Source organism: Trachurus japonicus, chromosome 11 (genome assembly GCF_045865225.1).
Source record: "Trachurus japonicus isolate A0001 chromosome 11, Traja_1.0".
Classification (NCBI taxonomy): domain Eukaryota; kingdom Metazoa; phylum Chordata; class Actinopteri; order Carangiformes; family Carangidae; genus Trachurus; species Trachurus japonicus.
The window spans coordinates 18,986,343-19,009,640 of NC_140917.1; the positions used below are offsets into that span (position 1 = coordinate 18,986,343).

At 40.6% G+C, this 23,298-nt stretch overlaps 1 protein-coding gene across 1 annotated transcript in view; it reads left to right on the forward strand.

Moving 5' to 3' along the window:
• csmd3b (CUB and Sushi multiple domains 3b) overlaps positions 1-23,298 on the forward strand; it is a 328,749-nt gene that overhangs the window by 216,226 nt on the left and 89,225 nt on the right. Inside the window, exons 11-15 of the mRNA XM_085791506.1 lie at positions 743-864; positions 10,309-10,412; positions 11,500-11,612; positions 21,913-22,095; positions 22,487-22,813. Of these exons, the coding sequence (XP_085647632.1) occupies positions 743-864; positions 10,309-10,412; positions 11,500-11,612; positions 21,913-22,095; positions 22,487-22,813 (849 nt within the window). The remainder of the gene's footprint in view (positions 1-742; positions 865-10,308; positions 10,413-11,499; positions 11,613-21,912; positions 22,096-22,486; positions 22,814-23,298) is intronic.

Genomic DNA, 23,298 nt, shown 5'->3' on the forward strand with positions numbered 1-23,298 from the left:
GTGTTGCTATACAGTCATGTTCTTTTATGGATTTGCACAGAGAATCTCCACTCACACCACACAGTTGTGCACTTCTACACCATCGGTCAACCAGTCAGGCATCATTGCTCGCTGTAATATGTGTACTGCCCTGCACACTTTACTTCTTTAAAAGATAGAATGTAATTATTACTCAGCTGGTGGATGGAAGTTGTTGACTTTCAATAGATTTTGCGAGTAAATTGCTGGTGAGTGTCTCTATCAGTCAATACTGCAACTCTTGCTAATCCTGTGGTATTTCACAGCCAATAGCTTCCAATTAAGTACTGCTATCCAGGGAGATGTCGCTGACAGTATCAATAACATCTATCTGACCCTCTTCTCTTCTCTTCTCTTCTCTTCTCTTCTCTTCTCTTCTCTTCTCTTCTCTTCTCTTCTCTTCTCTTCTCTTCTCTTCTCTTCTCTTCTCTTCTCTTCTCTTCTTGTCACCACACCCTTTCTTTCCATCACAGTTGTAGTGTTGTAGTGTCACACAATTGTTTCTTTACTAAATTACTGCTGTGACCCACAAGTGTGATATTTAGCTGTTTGGTTTATTCTCAAAATCTTTGGCCAATCACCATCATCCCCAATGGTTCAATTTAAAAAGTAACTCTCTCCATTTCCATGAGGTGACACCACAGTGTACTACAGTTTGTTTTTGCCAATACCACTCTACATTCTTGCTACTAATAACAATTGCCTTGTTTTTTTCTGTTCACAGTGAAGACGTGTGGCAGTAATCTTCAAGGTCCATCAGGCACCTTTACATCTCCAAACTTCCCAATTCAGTATGAGAGCAACGCACAGTGTGTGTGGATAATTACTGCTTCAAATCCCAATAAGGTAAATCTAATTCTCTCCCTCATCAAATAAACACTAAATTGTGGTTGCAAATCAACATACATTGCTATTCATCATAAATTTATATGTATAGTTAAAGGGATAGTTCACCCTAGAATGATATTTCGCTCATTATCTACTCACCCTCATGTTGACTAAGGGCTGGAAGAAGTTTCAGAGTCCTCCGTCCCTTCTCTGAGTTACAGGGGGTCTCGGCATAGCAGTGCATGTCCATATAACGGTTGCAAAGGGACACCGGAGCTCTTCGTAAAAAAACACACACAAAAAAACATCCAAATACCTCCATGATGCTCGTATGTAATGTCCGTCTTGTGCTGAAGCCCCAAATTGCGTAATTGTCCCGAAAAAAATTAAATAAGTCTATATTTTAAGCTTGTTTGTAGCGGAAGCCTCTCGAAGCTCCTCTTCCTGGTCCGTCCAAATCTCGCGTGATTCGCAGTAACCGCACTGACGCATACTGACGCCGGCGCAAATCACGCGAGATTTGGACGGACCAGGAAGAGGAGCTTCGAGAAGCTTCCGCTACAAACAAGCTTAAAATATAGACTTATTTAATTTTTTTCGGGACAATTACGCAATTTGGGGCTTCAGCACAAGACGGACATTACATACGAGCAGCATGGAGGTATTTGGATGTTTTTTTGTGTGTGTTTTTTTACGAAGAGCTCTGGTGTCCCTTTGCAACCGTTATATGGACATGCACTGCTATGCCGAGACCCCCTGTAACTCAGAGAAGGGACGGAGGACTCTGAAACTTCTTCCAGCCCTTAGTCAACATGAGGGTGAGTAGATAATGAGCGAAATATCATTCTAGGGTGAACTATCCCTTTAAATATGACTTTTTGGTTTGTTTATTGTGTAGAAACATAACTTTCTCATGAAATTATTCTCTGTAAGTATACCGAGACTAACCCTGAGTATATGACAATAACTCCTATCAATTGGGAACTATAATCCTTCAGGTAAGAGATGGTGTAGAAGTGGAGCTTATGAAATGTTAAATAAGCAACAGCAGCACTAGCAGGACAAGAAAAGGGAGTGCATGTAATCTTGAAGTTGTCTTCCTGAACTGGCTCCCAGGCTCTGCTCCATTTGAATTTCATGCATCCAATCTAATTTTAATTGATATAACACAGCACATCTTACAGGCATTTACAAAGTTAGTTTAGCTGCATTTTTACATAATTGAAATGTGTTGATAATAATTCATGTAGGAGGTACTGTAAATTATATGCTAGTCAGGGCATATCAGTGTCTAATTCAGTGTGATTGGTTAATCCTGTGAAGGGGCCGACGATAGGCTGGAGGTCAGATGGATAGCTGTGATTGGTTGCTCGATGTCCCAGGAGAAATCTGATTGGTATTCAGGAGACACATCGTTATTCCTCTCAGGGTCACTGTGGTGACCGCTCTGTCGTCAATGGCAACACCTGCGTCAGCACCATAGGGATACACATACACATATGTGCACACTTGCGCGCGCACAAAGACTGGCTTTTTCATACATGTGTGCCGAAACATACACGCTAGGTTATTTTTTCATCTTCACAAACATGCACACACACACACACACACACACACACTTTGTTGCTTTGATCTTGCTCAAAACTTACTTTCTCTCTCTCCCCCTCCCTCCCACACTCTCACACACAACTCTCTCTGTCACTGCCCAAGGCCTCTGGTTTATGGCCTAGAGCAATACATTCTCTGTTGAAGGCTACAATGTGTATGTGTCTGTTGAAGGCTACAGTACTAATGCCCTTCTTCACCCCCAGGAGTATATGTATACAAGTGTGATGTGTGTAAGAAGTTGAAAATTAATGTGTATGTATTATGTATGACTGTGGATGTGACCAAACATGTTGTTTAAAATGATGACCAGATCAAGTCACTTTTATAGCCCTTTATCTTTAAGGCTTACAGGTGGCATCTGTAATCATACATCATCATGTAATGTAATGTTCCATACTATATCATGAACATGTCATGCACCATATTGCTTCACATAAACAGTATGTCACTCACAGTACTGAATCATATGCATGCCTTTTATCACTACAGGTACATAATGTATATATATACAGTAATATGCCATACACATTGAATTACTACACTGCAAACACACACTTAGTTTCTGAGTGGAGGAATGTGGACAGCTGTACCAGAGAAACATGCCATCAATAAAACGCAAAACATGCCAAAACAATATTCTTAGAAAATGAATGAATAATGAATAAACACTAAAAGGGGCTATAGTGAAATCCAGTGTGTAGCGTAAGTAAAAGAGGAAAGACATATCCAGCATGTATTGCTTCTGGCCAAAATCTGCGAGTTAATCCCAGTGCTGTGGCCGTGTTCATCAATTAGGCATTTATAGAAATTTTGTCCGACAGACGAGTGGAGGCTTATTAATATACTAAACCCATTTAGAGCCAAATGGAGATATAAAGCAAGAGGAAGGGATGATCATCACAAAAAAGTGACTAATCCTCAGTTTGAACCATCTCCCGTATCATTCATTTTTCATCTGTCTTGGCAAGTTGTTGTATCCGTGCAGGACACCTGTGAAGAGGCACATAGGAGAGCAGTCATATTAACTAAATTGTGAGGAAAATCAAGCTCCATCTTCTTCATGCTCGTGGATTAGCATCTTTGGTTCAATAAGACTTGTCTCATTGCCATGAGATCAGTGTCATTTCCTGCAAGTGGATTTTTGGCTGATTTTAAACAAAAATGCTTTAAAGTCTGCAAAGTCAGTAGCATTAATCAATCAGTTTCCCAAGAATGTTGAGCATTTAAAGTTAACTCAAAGTGAAGTGGTATAAGATTTGGGAGGAGCTGTACTTTACCAAAATTAATTACGTACATGTTGTTTAATTAAAGAGTGGGACTATCAAGGCCTTTTGATTTACACATCACATAAATGGCTTTAATATTGCAATGTTGAGAATGTTTAATGGATTATTTCAATGTACTGTACCAAAAACACATAAAGTTATTGATGATTGATTGATATAAATATTCCAGAAAAGACTTTAAACACAGGAATTTAGAAATTCACACTCTATAATTGTTCAGTTAGGAATTTCACATCCACAGAAACGTCTAAAGGAGTAAAAACGGTAATTTACTAGTTTCAAAAGCAGGCTTACGCTGGGCAGGTGGCACAGGCAAACAAACAGTGGGGAATTGGCAGGTGAACAACAGGTAACAGGCAAGAACGGCTAGAACAGAATGAGAGCACTGACGATCTGGCACACTGGCAGCAAAAAGCTGTCCTCAGTTAAGAGGCTGATGAGGCAGTGAGGAGCGGCTTAGCGGGCAGGTGAGTGGTCAGTTCATCTCCTGAGGAGAGAAGGCAAAAAAAAAAAAAGAAAAGACAAATACACACTGGGACTCAGAAAAGAGACAGAGAGTCTGTGGCTGGGGGGGGAGTGGGATGGGGAAGAGGGTGATGGTGCAAGCAGAGTTGGGGAATAATCCCAACTGAGCCTGCCTCTCCAACTAGCAGAACATATCTTTTTTTTATTGCTTGTACACGTCTCCCCCTATTTCATCCTGCACCCCCCTCCTCTCATTCTCCCTGTCTCATCCTTCTTTTTCTCTCTTTTTTTACACTGCCCATCCCTCCTCCCTCACTCCCGGAGGCTCTGTCCTCAGAATTACCCAGATTCTTCATTAAAGAGCTCAGCCTGAAACCATCAAATTACTATGGAGAGAGGGAGATGGAGGAGGGAACTTGAGGGGAGAAGTCTGTTTCTCACTGTTTGCCATACATGTTGTACAGTGCTTACCATCTTCTCTTCTTACTCTGAATGTAAGGAGATACAGGGTTTCTTCTCTGTGTCTCTGTCTGTCTGCCCCATTCCCTCCATCATTCTCTTCCCCTCTCTCTGCCTACCATTCGGCTCCCTCTCTCTCAGGTTAAGTGTTAATGGGGTTCTATAGCTCTCTGATGTTATTGCTTCATTTAGTTTTGGCAGAATGAGCCTTAAAGCCAATTCATTCTCTCCTGTTCTCATTTAACCTTGGGGATGGCAGGACACAAAGTCCATTACTACTCTTCTCTTCTCTTCTCTTCTCTTCTCTTCTCTTCTCTTCTCTTCTCTTCTCTTCTCTTCTCTTCTCTTCTCTTCCTTTCCTTCTCTTTTTCCTATTTCCTATTAGTTTCTTTTACTTTCTTTCTCATCCCTATCCGTGAGTCCAAGCATTTTCTTCACATCACCTGTTTATGATGTGAGATAAGATGAAATTTGTAGTGACAACTTCCTGTCTATGTCTCACTATGTTCTTAGTTCATTAATACATTTCACTGCCACCCAATTTTATACAATGACAGCATTAAGTTTGAACAGGCTTGGCATCAGTTAATATGCATTTGCATGCAAAGTGTCGCGCGTAACGCATGGATAAAAGAGGACAACTGCAGTGCTGCCACTCTGCAGATTTAACACCACTATGACAAAGACAAGTGAAGTGGAATATCATGTCATCCAGTAAGAATACACTTTTGGTTGGACTCTCTTTGTACAGTCAATGAATTCAGTAATGCCTCGTGGGCCTACAGAAATCAGATGTACACACTGAAGCCACAATGCAGAAATCACAGGACAAAAAAATCACTGCGCTGGCTCCTTTTGCTCGCTGTTAGTCATTAAAATGGCGTGCTCCTGCATCTTCTTGACAGGATGAACAGCAAAGCACTTTTTTTGGGCTCAGGTTAAAAAATGTTAAACATTTAGTGAAAGAGAGCTGTGATTCAAATGCATTTTTCAGTAGTTGCATAGCAACAGTATAAGCCATGCATAGCCTTTCCCCACATGTTCCTGTTCAGAGTTGGTTTCTATCCCGGTGGATTCAGCTCAATGGAACAGAAGTAAGGGGAAAAACACAAAGTTGCAACAGACTCGAGGCATCAGTCTTCATCAGCTAAAGCCCGGCTCTTGTCACAATGGCACAACTTATACTTTGGAGGCAGAAGCACGTTCAGGGGGAGTGACAAGTGGCACAGGGTTTACTGTAATGCTGTCACAGACAATCTGTTATTCCCTAGGCCTGTCTCGTCTCCACCCGCTTTACATCACTGGCTGCGTTGCTCACCAGGTGTTTCAGATATTCCTACAGTAAATGTATCTTCAAGGTATCCCTAGATCTTATTATGATATGGGTAGGGAGCCTCCCTCACCTCATTGTCTCCACGACAACCAAAAGGAAGTGCTTTATCAAGCAGAAATCCAATTCTGTCGCCTCATTGGCTAGGAGCCATAGATGGATGGAAAGAAGGAATGCAGCAGCCAATTAGAAAGAGAGAGACAGTAAGGGTGGCAGCAAGAGAGAGAGAAAGGCAGAGAGATGCTGGAGAGAGAGAGAGAGAGATGGATGTTTGCATGAACACCAACCAATTAGAGTAGAGGAGAAATATGTAGAGTGTTCAGTTTCATCTATCGTGCACACACACACACACAGACAGAGTAGACTAAAAGAGATATACAATGAACGGATAAACACCAACCCACTCACTGTCAGTAATGAGGTTCCAAACGAAGTTGACTTCAGTGCAACGTTCACATCATGGACACACACAAAGACTCACATGGGCTCAGTGTAATGTAGTCATATCCCTGCTGTGTTTAATGCTGTGTGAACTGTGCTGATGTGGCATTAGGGTGCTCTGTAAAGGATGTATACAAGGAGATTGCTGGACCACTTTTCATCAGTGACACACACAGACCCCTCTCTGTTTTAAACTGCACGGGGACACAGGGCTGGTTTGTTTCCTGCCACAGAACCAGAGGAAACTGGATGTTTTTTTATAACCTCTCCAACTAACAGACCTTATTTCTAATGTCTAACATCACATGATACTTCCTCAGTTTGCCCCCCTTTTAAAATGTTTCCACACTGTTGATAGCTGGAGTCAGAGGCATGTTGTTTTGGGGATCAGAATCAGAATCAGCCTTTATTGTCACTGTACAGCGAAATTACAGCAATCAACCCGTCCGTACATATACAGCATACAATACATACAATAAGACAGACATAACAGGATGACTGGGCAGTAAGAGGGGGGAGGAAAAGGGGAGAAACAAGAGGAGAGGGGAGGAGAAAAATAGCAGCTATGCTCCTATGGGAGAGTACAGTGTGGGACCGGGGGAAAAAAACCTCAGCAACATAGGCACATATGAGCACACTTTACAATATACTGTAAGAACTCGAAAACAACTTGCACCAGGGGAGGGGGGAAAGGAGGACGGAGGTGTTCCAGCGCAGACCTGCAGCCAGCCGCGGACGCAGCCATCTTCGGCGCAGCCTGCGGACCCCGCTTGTCGCACTGGGGTACGAAAGCGGCAAAGGCGTGGGATGGGGGGGTGGGGGGGTGTGTTGCATATGTGCATATGTGAAAGTGTCCATGGATGCGTGTGTGTAAGCCTAGAGAGTTGAGAGTCGGAGATTTTAAATTTGGAGAGCAATGCGGAGAGAGGCTCCCAAAGTTTGAGACAAGACAGTACGAGACGTGAGAAGCAAAGCAGGGAAGATAAGGGAGAGGGGAGACAGGGAGAGATGCATCCACCTTCGTTGAGAGCAGTCCATCCCTATGTAGCTATCAGTCCCTTCTTGTGGACTCCCAGTATTATGATGAAACTTCATCAAATTTGGCACAAATATTCATTACGACTCAAGGTTGAAGTGATTTAATTTTCAAAGTAAAGGGTCAAGGGCATGATGACATCACAAAACACAGTTTTGGCCTTGTGAATGTGATATCTCAGTAATGCCTTCAAAACTTCTTTAGATTTGGCACAAATCTCCACTCGGATGTGATTAGATTTTAGGGTCAAAGTTCTGGTGACCACACAAAATGTAAATGAAATAACAACTTTCAGATTCTAGAAAAGGCTAAATATCCTTTTTTTAGGCTCTAGATAAATGGAAGGCATCGTTTTACAGCATCTACTCAACACTGTGGCGCCAAACAAATCAGTAGGGCTGCTGTCAAAACTGCAAACCACACTGACATGAAGTGTGTGTCTGTGTCGCAAGGCTTGTTTTGTAGCATGTAAAACATTCATACATTGTATAATTTCTTTTCATATTATATCACTGATGAACCTTAACACCAAGTTAACAAAGAGATTCTAATTTACCTTCACTTTTTAACATGTGTCAGGAGGTTGCATCTTCTTTGCTGGTAAGTTACTACTGTATATAGGAATGAGTATAAAACATCTGCATTTGCAAGCTAAATCCCCACACAAACCAGCATTTTAAACCTCGAGCACATCAAGTGAGCTATTTGGAAGCTAATCTATTCTCCATGTGCATGCATTATTTGCTGCATCTGCAGAATTCCCTACGAAGGTAGCCTCACTAAGATAACTATAGAAGTGAGCTTATAAAACATAAATGTACTAAAAATGATGTTGCCACAAGAAATGAGAGGAAGTATCAACATAGAATTTTAATAGGAAACGATAAATCTTTATCTAAGATTTGATTTTACTTTATGATAATACTGTCTGTAAAAGAGGAAAAAACAGTCATTAAATGTACTGTGCACATTATTTACTGTCACACTTGCTGTTGAATTGAAAAACCTGCATTGGGCTTAAAGGAGTGATGTGATAAGTGTGTAAATGGTGACTGTGTAATCACAGGAATAGACACATTAATCTCCACCAAGATGTGCCTCTATATGTGGCTGTGTTTCTGTGTGTATGTGTGTGTCTAAGGTGTGCGTGCATGTGCTTGCCAGAGAGAGTTTAGCAGGTTTGTAGGTAATGCTTTAATCCAATCTGCTGCCTCACAGGCCTGATAAGACTGAGTCAGCATTGTGAGCAATGAGCAGATCACCGCTTCATCTTTGTAGCTCTCCTCGTTTACCTCCTATCCAGTCACATCAGGTGATGTTGGTGCTGGGGCTCTCCATCTTGCTTGATTTTATTGTGGTATGGCTGAAGAAGTAGTTGTATCTCATTTTGGACATCAGACAAAACATTAGTCTGCCTTTGCAACATCAAGAAGCCACAGTAGCTCCCAGTTGTCAACAAAATAAAAATTAACCCCATGAACAAGAGCAAATCAGGCAACAATGGCCCCAGATAAGCTGTTAAACAGCAGGTAATGGGGGGAAAAATCATGGCTGCTGTTCCTCTGTGCTCAGTTTCTCATTTATTCCCTCTTTCTTCATGGAATCAGTGATTAAGGTCATAGTGAGGATACGCTGTTTACACCTCAGCATGCACACTAGTGGAATCATTTCCCCAAGTTATTCATGATGCCTGTCTCAGACACAGTCTTTGAATAGAGAATACAAAAATGTCTGCTCAGAAGTAAGAGGATAAATATGCACTCTGTTAACACACCAGCATGCAGCAGGCCACTCAGAATATTTTATCTGGAAATCTGAAATCTCCTCAGAAGGAAAGAGGGAGAGGAGGGTGGAGAGGGAAAGTGTGGTTTCAGTCTCCCCCTGAGGGTCAAGTCAGAATTCTAGTTTGAAATATTCTAACGCTGCACATTGCAAGTATCAAAGTTTTATTATTAACCCCCCTCCATAGTCCTCTCTGTTGGCTCCTCCTTTTCTCGCTTCCCCCTTTTTTCCATCTGCCTTCATCTTCTTTCTTCTGTCTATGTCCTCCCCCCTTTCTGTATCTCTCCAGCTTTATAACATCTTTTTTTCTTTCCTCCTCCCATCTCCGTTTTTCCCCCTCTTCTTCTCTGCCAAATGTGTTTCGCTCTGGTCTTAGATGAAACAGAAAGTGTTGGTTTAATAATTCCTGATCGGAGTTTTGAGCTCTGTGCCGATTCTCACAGCTTCCAGTGCAGTCCAGGAGGTTCTCCTCGTCTCCTCCGTGTTCCTTATGCTGTGTTGAATCAAGTCACATCACATTGTGCGGTGCATTAATGAATCACAATGATTCACCTTTGGTCTAGTATAATTCCATGAGAGGGAAACGTGTCTTTGATGTGGTCATAGGTGAAAGTCTAAACATAAAAACAGCTCTTGAGCATATGGTGGTTATGATTGGGGTCAATGGAGGGCACTATAATTTTAAACATATATTTTTTACATTATTCTAGTTCATTTCTTGGCCGTGCCTCCTTCTTTTCAATAGTTTTTTTGTTGTGTTGTCTTGCTTTCATTACTTTACTTTAGTTATATATATTATCTTATGCCTCACTTCTACAGCACATCCTCTAAACTGATGGTTTTTAAACTGGGATCATTAAACATACAGTATCCCCATACACTTGTCTCAGTAGTGTTTTATTTCAGCATCTGCTTTCTTATTTTTTCTTTTGGTTATTAATTTAGTAGCTATTACTTTTGTAGCACTACTTCTAAATTTCAGTCTAGGATTTTGACTGGGTTGAACTGAAAGTGGCTTGAACCTTGCATCTTTTTTGTCTGTTTGTGAACTGTAGGTGATCCAGATCAACTTTGAGGAGTTTGACCTGGAGATTGCCTATGACACTCTGACCATAGGAGATGGAGGAGAGGTGGGAGATCCCACAACTATACTGCAAGTGTGAGTATTATACTGTCCTTTACATGCTCCAGGTCATTTACTGTGAAAAGTTTTTTCATCTCCAAATCAAACAGAGAGGGTGTCAAATATAATAAAGTGGAGCCCTCAGAGAAATGATTTTGGAATTTATAAATATGTAATTGCTGCATTATTCATCTGTGAATCAGCGATGACAGATCCTGCACCTCTAAATACACCGATATGCATGGAGGTGTTTCGTAGCAGCTGTGAAAAAACACATTTTCCAGAGACAAACAAGTATCACTGAGAAAAAATAACTAACAATGGCCATCAAATTAAAAGAGGTAGTTGATTAGAAACACACTGAAGCACCATTATGATCGTTACACTAATGTTAATGTTTTGAGTTTTACTGAAAGTTAAATGAAACCACTCACAGAGAATGTGCTGCCTTTACTGATTCTCTGTATTTTCTCTGTTATTTCATAAAGTGTATCGTGATGTGAGTATTGTGTCTTCATAATGACCATCCGGCTTCATAAGCAGCAGCGCTATCGTTTGTCTATGAATTTCTAAATTCTAGTGATCTAAGCGATAGAACATGAAAAAGCAGCAGTAGTTTTTACAACCACTGCTTCTGCTCCTGGTACTTGATGTCAGTTGCTGTTGGCTTAAAATCCTCCATCGTCTTTGTTGCCGTTGGTCAGGTCATGAAACAACAGTGGATTATCTGTGTTTCTTTGAAAAACAATTCGTGAGTGTGAAAATGATGCACTGTGCCCAAAAGGAACAGATGAGAAGCCTTAACAAAATGGAACATTTCAGTTCACTTAACTTGCAGTCACTATTAACTTTCATGTCTAAGAGACTGTGGTAGTCTAAAAAAAAAAAAAAAAAAAGGTCAGGCAGTATGAATGAACTCTGAGAAACTTGATTTCCTGGAGCATTCTGCAAAAACCAAAACCAAAGCATTCAGATCAAGCACAGTATGCCACAGCAATTTGTTCACAGTCAGAGAGTCACTTGAAATTTGATTATGGCAATGATTGCTGTGATGAAAATTATACTTTCTGTTAACGGCAATTACGGTAGTAATGATTTAATAGTGGTGTATTTTGTGCTCCAGCCTGTCAGGTAGCTTTGTTCCTGATCTGATCGTCAGTATGACCCACCAGATGTGGCTTCACCTACAGTCAGATGAGAGTGTTGGATCTATAGGATTTAAGATCAACTACAAAGGTAAGTTATATACATGCATTTGACTTTTCTCTAATTTTGCCTCTGTTCATTTCAACATGACAAACGTTTTAATCATTTTATCAAAAAGGTAATTCACAGGTAAACTTTCCAGTTATTTTATCACTACGTGTAAACAAGAGCATCAGGAAACATGTTCTTTTGTTCCATTGTCTGCGGTCTCATTCCATCCTCTTACTGTAGTCAGGTTTCTTAATGATGAACTCTTTAAAGCCAGTGGCTCGGGGGAAATCTTGGGAAATGAAGGGAAATTCAATGTGCCATTATCCTGCCATTATGACTTGTGCCCATAGTGGCTGCTGTCCAGTAAACCTCCAGTCTCTGTCTCCCTTGGAAAACTCCATTACATTTGGTGTATTCAACAACTAAGCAAAAATACATTAGCTCAGACCTACTCAGATGCTTGCAGAGATGAAATAGGCTTGGAGCCAGTGCTTCCATCTCTTAAACCGCAGAAGGTTACCAGGTCACCACTAATCACTATCAATCAGTCCAGCAGCACAGAGGCTTTTATTTGAGAATGATTTGTTTTTCTTCTTCTTCAGCTTCAGTAGTAATGATATAAAGTACCTGGGTGTAGGGGAGCTCTTAGACACAGTTGCAAAGATTGGAGAGTCTTTCCCAATCAGATTCAAAATACATGTTTTTCAACTAACACCTGACCTTGTTCTGAATAAGAACTTTTTTTTCACTGTTGAATCAGCTCCTGCCACATTAAAAACATTAACCTTTCCAAAGTTTCCTTTTTGATGGATGTAGTGCAGATTTGATTACAGTCCATGGCACACCGAGTGGTTAGCTTTGCTGCAGAAATGAACTTTGTGTGCCTCATTTGAATGTCATCATCGGTGGATTTATCGTCATAATGAGGGGACAGTGCTGAGTCCATTAATGTAGTGAGCTCCAAGAGTGGTTGGACAATGACACTTTGTTTTGATATATTTTTGACCTTTATCCTCCCTGAGTTTCAATGTGAGGTTCAAGTGATACTACCAATACCAATTGTAAATAGTTAATATTCAGTCTGTTGCGGCTGGGGTATCGGACCAATGATGAGCAGGAGACCAGGAGCAAACACGGTTCAATGTCTTTACCTAATTTAAAAAGCAAACAACAAAAAACCAAGACAGAGACAGAGTTGTGGAGTCATGACAGGGCTTATTGCAGGCGTAAGTTGATTGGTGATGGTGCCTCATCCCAGTCAAGGAAACCAGCCACGCCTCCTGCCACAACCTGAAACAAAAGAAAAAAAACACAAGGGGGAAGGGGAGAGAAACAAAAGCCCAGACCATGACACAGTCTACCTAAATTGAAGGTTTTTATCTCAAGTTTATGGTGATGGTGATACCAAATATTCAACTTAAGATTTTGCATTGCTCAAATGCATTCAAATAGAAAATGATAAAATACTACAATCCTGTCTCTCTTAAAGGGACTCTACCAATGCAGTCTTATTTCAGTGAGTCTATTCAAGCATTACAGTGTATGTGCCATTATCCTCTCTAAAGTGTGTAATGGTTCAAAACACATGGCCACAAAGAGAACTGCATATTTAAAAAGGAGTCATCTTCGAATAACAAAGGGCATCTGCTCAGGGGCTCTTTGATATGCCCGCTCATTTCTCCTGATTAATTCCCCCATAGAGATCAATAGAAAAATTAATGGACAGAACTGCCATCTAAATGCATCCATGCTTATAATAATGCTCTGTCGTAGGGCCATGATGGCCTGACAGTTTTTTAGTCGCAGGGATTTATCTGTCTTCTGTATATTCTCTGTAGTGGTTGTTTAACAATGGAGAATACATTTATATTGAATTTTAAAAGATGGAGGAGATTATAATTTCTGCCAGTATTAGCTTGCCACTTGATTTTGTGTTCAATTGTATTTTTCCAGTCCAGTTACTGTATATCTGTTATGTTGTATTTCAAACCACTTACTTCCAACTTTATGACTACCTACATATACACTCTTTAATAACCAAACTTATGGGATCCCTATTCAAAATGTGTGTTTATGTGTAACATTAAAGAAATATTGCCTCATTCATCCCAAGAAAGGGGCTCAGTAAGTTTGTGCTGCCTGATCCCATAATAATCTGTATCTGCTTCATCTAAATTCTAAAAGGTTAAAGTACATACGTATTTACCTGAATGTATATATTCCTATATGTGACTTTCTCACTCAAACCTAAATACCCTGAAAAGTTCTATCAATACTCTGAGCAAGATAAATGAGTTTGCCTCAGAGTGTTGGCTCCATCACCCACAAGATTTACTGTAAAGGTTGGTGCCTGTGGTGTTAGTGGGTGTCTATGTTTTTGAGGAATGTGGGAAAGAAAAATGGGAGAAAGAGTCTTGTGTGTGTGTGTGTGTGTGTGTGTGTGTGTGTGTGTGTGTGTGTGTGTGTGTGTGTGTGTGTGTGTGTGTGTGTGTGTGTGTGTGTGTGTGTGTGTTTTCCTAAAGCCACATTCCATAGACCTTGGCTATGAAATATAAACATTATCAGTAACTCAGGCCTTGCTGCAAAGTCACCGAAGCACTGCACAATGTTTGTGTGCGTGTGTGCGTGTGTGCGTGTGTGTGTTAGACAGGTCCTCCATCAGTGAGCCAACAAAGCTTTACCAACAAGTCACTCACCTCTTTCACTCCTCACATTCTCCATTTCTTCCCCTTTCTCTCCGTTTTTGTCTCTCCATCTCACTCATTTTTCCTCATTAGCCATCTCACTATCCTGCTCCCTTTCCCTTCTTTCTAAAATCACTGCATTTTCTGTCAGTTACTTTATAATGCACTGTTATTTGCTCTTGCTGCTTCCGCCATCATCTCTCTCAACCTATTTCCTATGTGAGCCACCCATCTTCTCTCTGTTGTCTTTCAGCCGACCAGTCCCTCCGATCTTTTTCTTGTTTTCACTCATTCACTCTCCACCTGACTCAGTTTCTGCTTTTGTCTGTCTCGTGGCCTCTCTCCCTCTCTTTTGCGCGCTGTCTCTCTCTTTTTCTTGTCACCATTCATCTATTATTAAAGCCAAGGTCACCAACCTGGCAACACTTTGACTCCACTCCCTCTTGCAAGGAAAGATCACACACACACACACACACACACACACACGTACGTACGTACACACCAGTCCAGACGGTCTGCACAGCAATCTTTCAGTCGACCCTGAGCCGTGGCACGTCACAGCTATAGATTTAAGGGAGCACTGCAACATTATTGGCATCATTTGCATTAAAGTTTCAGTGAGTTTCTGTCTACACGGTGAATAAATAAATTCAGTATAAGCTGATATATCTGTCTGCACAGTCCATAAAGAGGTGTCACTGAGGCTTTTGAGCATAATATATGAGGTTGTCTGTGATTGTGAAGTTATACAATACCCATAATACTATGTACACATACTTGCAAAGGATAATAATATATAACATTAACATAACATTTGCCACGTATTTGCTGTATGGTTTGAGGTAAACATAATAAAACAGCAAATTTATACAGTATGTGCCACTGTATGGATCCATGTCAGGTTTTTGTCGCACATATATACTGTATACAGAAGATTTAAATGGATTTTGGTTTAAGAATTGAAACAGCCACAGTGTGGTCAAAACAAGCCACTTACAGAAATGATCTGATTTATGTTTTCATTCCAATTTGCATATGCATATATTTTTTAGTGTTATATATCCCGTGTGTCTGCTTTAAAAACGTAACTTAATTAAATGCTGCGCACAGACATCACATAAGTAGTGTTTCAGATTGTTTGTCTTTTGAACAAATAGTATTCAAAGAGTGAAAATGTGTCATAATTCAAAATGAATGGAGCAGGCAAAGGAAATGTGCTGAATATTTTTCTGGAAATTGGTGCAGAGAAACCTGCACAGCTTTCAGATCAATTTTTTGGTGAAGTACCTCTCATGAAGTAATGTATTATTAACTTTACCAGTCAGAGGGTAGGTTTGGTGTGGCGCGAAGGGTTTATCTATCTCACTTCCTCTTCTCCTGTTTTCCCTTGTTTTTTCTAATCAGTGATTTGGTTGCAAAGTCTGTTCAAATTGATTGCAAGATCACTGTGTGGCTTCAGCAGCAATCCATCACCAGCTCATCTTACTTTCGACATTTTAAGGGCCTCCACAGAGAAGGATTTTAGAGCACCCCCATCGCTTTCTATAATTTAAATGCAGCAGCTGCCCATTGGATTGATGCAGGATTCAGCACTCCACACAGAGTAAACCTTCTGTTCCTTTAAGGAGTAGCAGCTGATTCCTGCCAGTTGAAAAAAGGCACAGGTGTTCATTTGCCCTCAGTCACCTTTTATTCACTGGCAGGTAAAGACACCTGTACTTCAGTTTGATGGTACTGTCAGGTGTACTGTGAGACAAGTTGTTTCATGTGATGCCAAACATGTGTTTGGAGTAACAACACACAAGAACTACCACACCGGTCAGGACTGGTCAGAACTAAATAAGTGATAAAAATGTGCGAAAAATATACTACATCACCAATAATCACTTCACATATAGTGTGCACATTAATGTGTGTGTATGATTCTGGCTGCTAGACATATGGCATCGGGTATAATTATTTCGCCATTCATGTATTTCGATAAATGATACAGAAAATTGAATGCTAAGTGGAAATATTTGCCTCACACCACTCATCCGTTTTCAATGAAACACAAGTGAATGGTAATTTTGAGAATTTGTTTCCGGTGATGAGTCATTCCCACAAGCGATTTTTTAAGTGCATCAGTCTAGTATTATCCTGTCATTCACATGTTATATAACACTGTGCTCGGAGACTACAAAGTGCAGCATGGATGTCAAATCCCTGCTTCACAGCGAGCTGTAAAGATGGTATACATGTTTATCTCATGACAAATCACTTTAACCTGGTTTACCACACATGCTGGATGTTACCAGATTTATCTCAGAGCATGAGATTAGCTAACCTGCTTTTACCCTGCAGCTAAGACAAACACATGGTATCGCAAGGAGAAGAGTAATGAATGTCTCCTTACTGAATTACTACACAGTATCATCACTCTTCTCTTCTCTTCTCTTCTCTTCTCTTCTCTTCTCTTCTCTTCTCTTCTCTTCTCTTCTCTTCTCTTCTCTTCTCTTCTCTTCTCTTCTCTTCTCTTCATAATGTCACTGCTCACTTTTCAGATTTTATTTTAGATTTTTCATCTGTTTTTTATGGTTTTTAATATATGATGTATTTTATAGGAGGGAAAGATGTCAAGGTGGCTTTTTACAGCACAGTTGACCCCCAGTTCAATTGATCTGCTGTCTGTGTGCATGTGTGCGTGCGACTGCAATATTATAGGTGTGTGTGTGTGTGTGTGTGTGTGTGTGTGTGTCTTTGCTGCTCCTTACATTTGTGCATCCATTTGTTTCTGTGTGTGTGTTATGTTTTTAAAGTATTTTTTGGGGACCTTTAGGCCTTTATTTGATAGGACACCTGTAGAGAGACAGGAAATGGGGGGACAGAAATAGGGCACTGACATGCAGCAAAGGGCCACCGTTGGAATCAAACTGGGGCCGCTGCAGCGAGGACTATGGGGCGTCTGCTCTACCCACTGAGCTAAACGATGCCCCATGTGTGTGTTTTAGAGTGTACATTGATTGGTTGATTATTTTAGGGATGGAAATGTATTTAATGACTTCTAAACATGTTTTATAGATCTAATTACATAATTTGATACAATAGAAAACATAAGAGAGAAGTAAGTGAGCTAAATTAGGTCCCAAACATAATTTATGAATGACAAAAAATTCATAAGCTTGGGTAAACTCACTTAAACAAGAGCAACATCTCATAATATTTTAGAGATTAAATTTTATCAAGCACTATTGGATGCACGTTCAATCCAACATTAGTGTGAATATTGCTTGCACCAATAAAATTAGTTTTTTAGTCTCATGGGACCTCGGCCCTCTTGCAGCACTGTAGTTGGGATACAGAGCAGCACTCTCTTAATCACACAGTGCTAAACAGCATTTCATTCACAGCAGCTGAAACATCATGAAATATGAATTCATGAAATATTCATTCGCAACATAACCAGAAATGTGGTTCAATTTTACAGTCAATAACCTCAGTCCCGGGGTCGGGAATCAAAGCTTCTTTAGTTGTTTTTGTGTGTGCGTTTGTATATCTGTGTATAGTACAGTATATACTGTATGCATGCCATACTTCAAAGGTAATTTGTGAAGGGCAGGACTTACAGTACTTAATCACACTACTGTAAACAACATTTCATTTTATAGTCATGAATTATTGACTTATGTGATATGTAGTTCTCTTGTAGCCACCAGTGTTAGTCATATTGAAATATTACAGTTGGTTAAAATTCATTGTGTTTGTCCCATAAGGGCTTAATAATAAATTCCATACATTTCAAATCACATATACTGTAGGTAAGTGAGCAGGCACAGTATAGTAGGATTCCTATGTTGTCTGCTGGTTGGTCAACTGGAACCACCAGCTTCCTTTACAAGGAAGTTCTCCTATGTGCTAAAATAGATGAAATGGACATTGACCAAGCAATGTGTACTTAGTAAAACATATGAGATGCCATTTTGGCCCTTATTGGTCATGAAGTAGGTTCTAGGACTCATCAAGAAAGAGCTCCAGGTGGTTGGAAGCTCGTTAGACCCCTTTTTTTACCATAAGCTGAATGGAGGTTTGGAAACCTCAATTAAGTATAGTCTAGGCAGGCTTTTAGTGGTTTTACTCTCTGGTGTTATGTGGCACAGTGTACTTAAAGCAAGGGTGTATTTCACTGACATTTATTTAGTTATTCATTCAGATTCTCAAACATGTTCTCAGGTGGGAGGAGGAAGTGACAGGGACACCTTGGTGGATCAAAAATGACAAAAAAGCCTCTGCGATGTGGGTGTCCTGTTCTTTCACCTGTACTTTCTGTACATAGATGATTGCCAAAATCTGTGTGAGGACAGGCACATCCTGAAATTCACTGATTATGTTGGAATCACAAGCCTATTACAAGGTCATAAGAGTCTGGGCATTTTTACAGCAGAGTCTGGAGGGATGTATTTCTACACCGGGATGTGTCCAGATCAAAGAGAACAGCCCAATTACTATCTATGATCTTAAAGTCCAATTTACAGAGTTCCAGGTGTTTGGGAGTTACACCACTGAGTATAAAAAATATTTCTTACACTTTGTAAGAAAAGTGGGCAGAAATTGTGTGTTTTAATGAGAACAGAAAATGGATGCCTTTCTTACACACATACCCTATCAAATCAATCCTCAAAAGCTCCTCAGTGGCCTGGTTTGGAACCCGAGAGCGGCAGAAAAAAATGTCAGTATTGCGAGAGTAATAAATTAGATCATTTTCATTCAACAGACCATCCTCGCTGATGTCTACAGTGTGAACAAGTCAATTTGAGCCACTCCCTTTAGGTCACAGATTCTTACAGTCACAAGCTAATTAGACAGGCTGGAGTTCTCATTTCTTCCTCCCACTGCAAATCTGCATGAGTATACATAATAGACTTCCCACTCACTTCCTCTCTTACAGTGGCTACTATACCTATACCTTAGACTATTATTTGATGTGATTTAATGTGCTTCATCCTCCTGTCTTTGGTTCCTGTAGTGTTAGTAAGGGATATAGTTAAAAAAAAAAAAGAAACTAGAGCCAAAGCATCAACAGAAAACATGCAGAAGACAGCTTTTTAGAATAAGCACAATCATCAGTCTATACATTTACGTAGCATTCAATCACTATTAGCAGCCTAGGTCTGAAATCAATTTCATGAAACAGTCAATTGGCTTATTTACTCCAGTTTCATTGTACCCCCAAAATCTATTACCACACTCACTCTCAACATATGTCAGATTGTTACAGGTAGTGCATTTATTCTTCTTTTATGTTTGTTTGTTTGTTTGTTTGTTTGTATGTATGCATGGTGTAGGCATGTTTGTAATCCCATGAACAAAATGTACTGTAGTGTGAACATAATGGAATATTATGGAGCAAAATGGTATGGGGCTTGACGTGCAATCACAAGCATTATATTGAAGTTGCGCACAAACACACACACGCACACATACACTTTAAGGAGCCTCATCCCCCTTTGTGAATCTGTCAACCTTGTTGTTACAAACACAATAGGATTATTTGTCTGTGTATGCAAGTGAGGGAGACGGAAGTGTGTCCATGTGTGTGATGCACAAGGGGGGACTGACTACTGATGTGTGATTGTGAGGCTTTGTTTTTGTGTGTGCTTGGGTTTGTTTTGTGTGTCTGCATGCATGCGTAGCGCGTGTGTGCGTGTGTTCGCGTGCATGTGAGTAGTTGTATAGGAATGTTCCGACTATATTCCTGTTTTCTCTCCAAAGCAATTTGTTCTCCATTGTTCTGCTAGGTGTTTGTGTATCTGTGTGTGTGTGTTCACGCACAAGCATGTGTGTTGGGCAGGTTGTGATTGGTTGAGTATGTGGGTCTCATAAAGACGATGTCATGATGGAAATTAATGCAATACATCACCAACATGCACTCCGACACACACACAAACCATGTGCGTACACTCACACACACACACACACACACACACACACACACACACACACACACACACACACACACACCTTTGCTTCCTGCCATGGGCCACTCCTGTAAATAATACTGAAAATAGGAGAAGAGAACAAGGGAATAAAAAAGAGGAAGGCCTGGGAAACAGGGTATATTTCCAGAGGTACTGTACACAAGATTTTTACAGAGAGTTATGGTGGCACAGTGGCACCTTTATATAGAATCAAAGGAGCATCTGTCTAACCTTATGGTCAGAGTCAACTGGAAAAAAGAGGTGTCAAGAAGACTTGCAAACTCAGGGGGAATAAGGCATGTAGAAAGATACGGATACTAACTTGCTCTGGGCTACATGAACAAAGAAGTAACAGCATTCAAGAAATGTACCTGACTCAGCAAAACAAGAGCCAATCACCTTCTAGCAAGACTATTCAGCTGGCAGCATGTTTCTGTTGAAATGAATGATGAACTCTTGTGGCATGATACAGTGCTTCACAGCCGGGAGAGATGGACACTAAGTACTTGAGACTGATAACGCTGCATGGTGTTCCACAAATGTTTTTAAAAGCCAGACTCCAGGAAAACATTTGTACAAGATCTTTATTCAAACAATAAAGAGCTTTGTGAAAGCAGAAGCCCTGTTTCACCAAATTTGCAACATGCAAATCGTCATCTGCAACATACAATTCTGATTTTGTGTCACAAAAACAAATACAGTGTAGCTCCTCCATTGTTTGTCTGTATGCAAGTAGAGTTTGCAAATTGGATGCTAGTTAGAAGTGTGGGCACAGCGCTTTCATTGTCTGTTGTTACCATTGTGCCTTATTATTCATGATTTTCAAGACTTTCTCCCTGAAAACTATACATTTTTAACATCTCATAAATACCACATGCGTATCACATGTCAGCTGAATCCTGGCTACACCGGCCAAAGTTCGAATCCAGCCCCAGGGCTTTTGCTGCATGTCATGCACTCTTCCTCTTTTTCTCTCTCACATTGCGTTTCCCGCCACTCTCTTCTGTCGCTCTCAGAAATGTCAGCAAAAAGCATAATTAAGGAAAGAAGTTATTTCTGCACCAGTTTGTGTACAGAGTCAACAGGAATAGAGGACCCGATCACAGGCACTGATGCTGAGCAGACAGATTTAAGGGGCTTTACTTGAAAGAACAGACAAAAACCGAGCTTAGAGATTGACCTCGGTAAGGCGGTCGCAGCAATCAAGTCCAGCAAGAGCAAGAAAGGCAGATGAGACACAGACACCAGGTTAAATACAGGAAGCAAGTCACAAACAGATTCACAGGAAAGTGGGAGGGGACAGTCAGGCAGACAGGTACACGGTTCAAGGTTGGCCTGGACACAAAATCACATGGCTGCATTGAAGATAAGGCAGAGCACTGCTATTAAGTGGGCAGGTATAAATACTGGGTGGCTGGACAGGGGGACCTAGGGCCATGTTTACTGGTAGGTGAGAATGTCAATGTTGGGAAAGTCCAAGGACATCTGGTGGATGAGTGGAGAATGGCAAGGACTGAAATACATAGAGAAAGTCAGGGGACAGGGACAGTGAGACAGAACATCCCATGGTATGTTTACCATGTTCTTCTGATTATTTCGCCTATTCCTTGTATTTTCTAAAATTATTTTGAACACACTAAAACCAAATTAACCCCTTGAGGTAATGTATTAATATCTCCTTTTGAAAATGTATCATTACAGAAATAGACAAGGAGAGCTGTGGTGACCCAGGGACTCCTCTCTACGGAATAAGAGAGGGGGATAGCTTTTCAAATGGAGGGATCCTGAGATTCGAGTGCCAGTTTGGCTTCGAGCTCATTGGAGAGAGAACTATATCCTGCCAAGACAACAATCAGTGGTCGGCAAACATCCCCATTTGTATATGTAAGTAATAAAACCATCCATATGTGACTTTCATGGGTATGACTATAGAGGCTGGGATTAAAAAAAAAAAAATTGGCATGTGGTTGTGCTTTGCTGTGATGTGTTAATAACATTCAGTCTGACCTGTCACCATGGTGACAGTACAGAGTTTATTATGGCCTGGAGCGGATGATGACCGATGATGCTGTGGAGAATGAATATTTAACAGAAATGTCTCTCTCTGCATCTCTTTAACTTCCCTCCCATTTCTTTCTTTCATTTTATTTCTTTCTCTCTCTCTCTCTTTTTGTCTGTCTGTCTGTCTGTCTGTCTGTCTGTCTGTCTGTCTGTCTGTCTGTCTGTCTGTCTGCCTGTCTGTCTGTCTGTCTGTACGTACATCTCTTTCTCCCAGTCCCCTGCATGTCCAACTTCACAGCTCCCTCAGGAACCGTCCTCTCCCCAGATTACCCAGAAGGCTATGGGAACAATATGAATTGTGTCTGGCTCATCCAATCAGATCCAGGCTCCAGAATCCACTTGGCATTTAATGACTTTGACCTGGAGGCACCCTACGATTCCCTGACGGTGAAAGACGGCGAGACGAATGACGCCGTCATCATTGGGAGATTCTCTGGAGCTGAGAGTCCTTCCCATCTGACGTCCAATACCAACACGCTGAGGCTGGAGTTTCAGGCTGATCACTCCATGTCGGGAAGAGGATTTAATATTACTTACAGTAGTATGTACTTTTCTTTCATTCTACTTTGCCACTAAATGTAAGGAAATTACCATCTTTATTTGCTGTGCTGCAAAATAAGATGAAATGTGGCAATAATATATTGGCAATATACTATATACAGTAATGGCAAAATCATGAGGTTGACACATGGTTGCAGCAGGTAAAAGATAATCTAGGGTTATATTTCTTGATGTTTTATTTTCTTTGCAGCAGAAAGACTTGGACTCAGAGGCTGAGGAATTGTTTTGAAGCTATAAGACGGCATTTCTCATTGAACTTTATATGAATTTTATGCATGACTTTCAGCCTAGACGACAAGTACCTGTATGGGAAGTGAGATGTATTTATTCTGAAACTCTATATCCATCCATACCTGAACCATTTTATGGCCCAATATTCATACGTGACTATTTTTAGTGGAAAGTCTTTCAATGTCTGAGAAACTGAGTCTTATAGTCTTTATTTTAAAATGAACAGTTACTTAG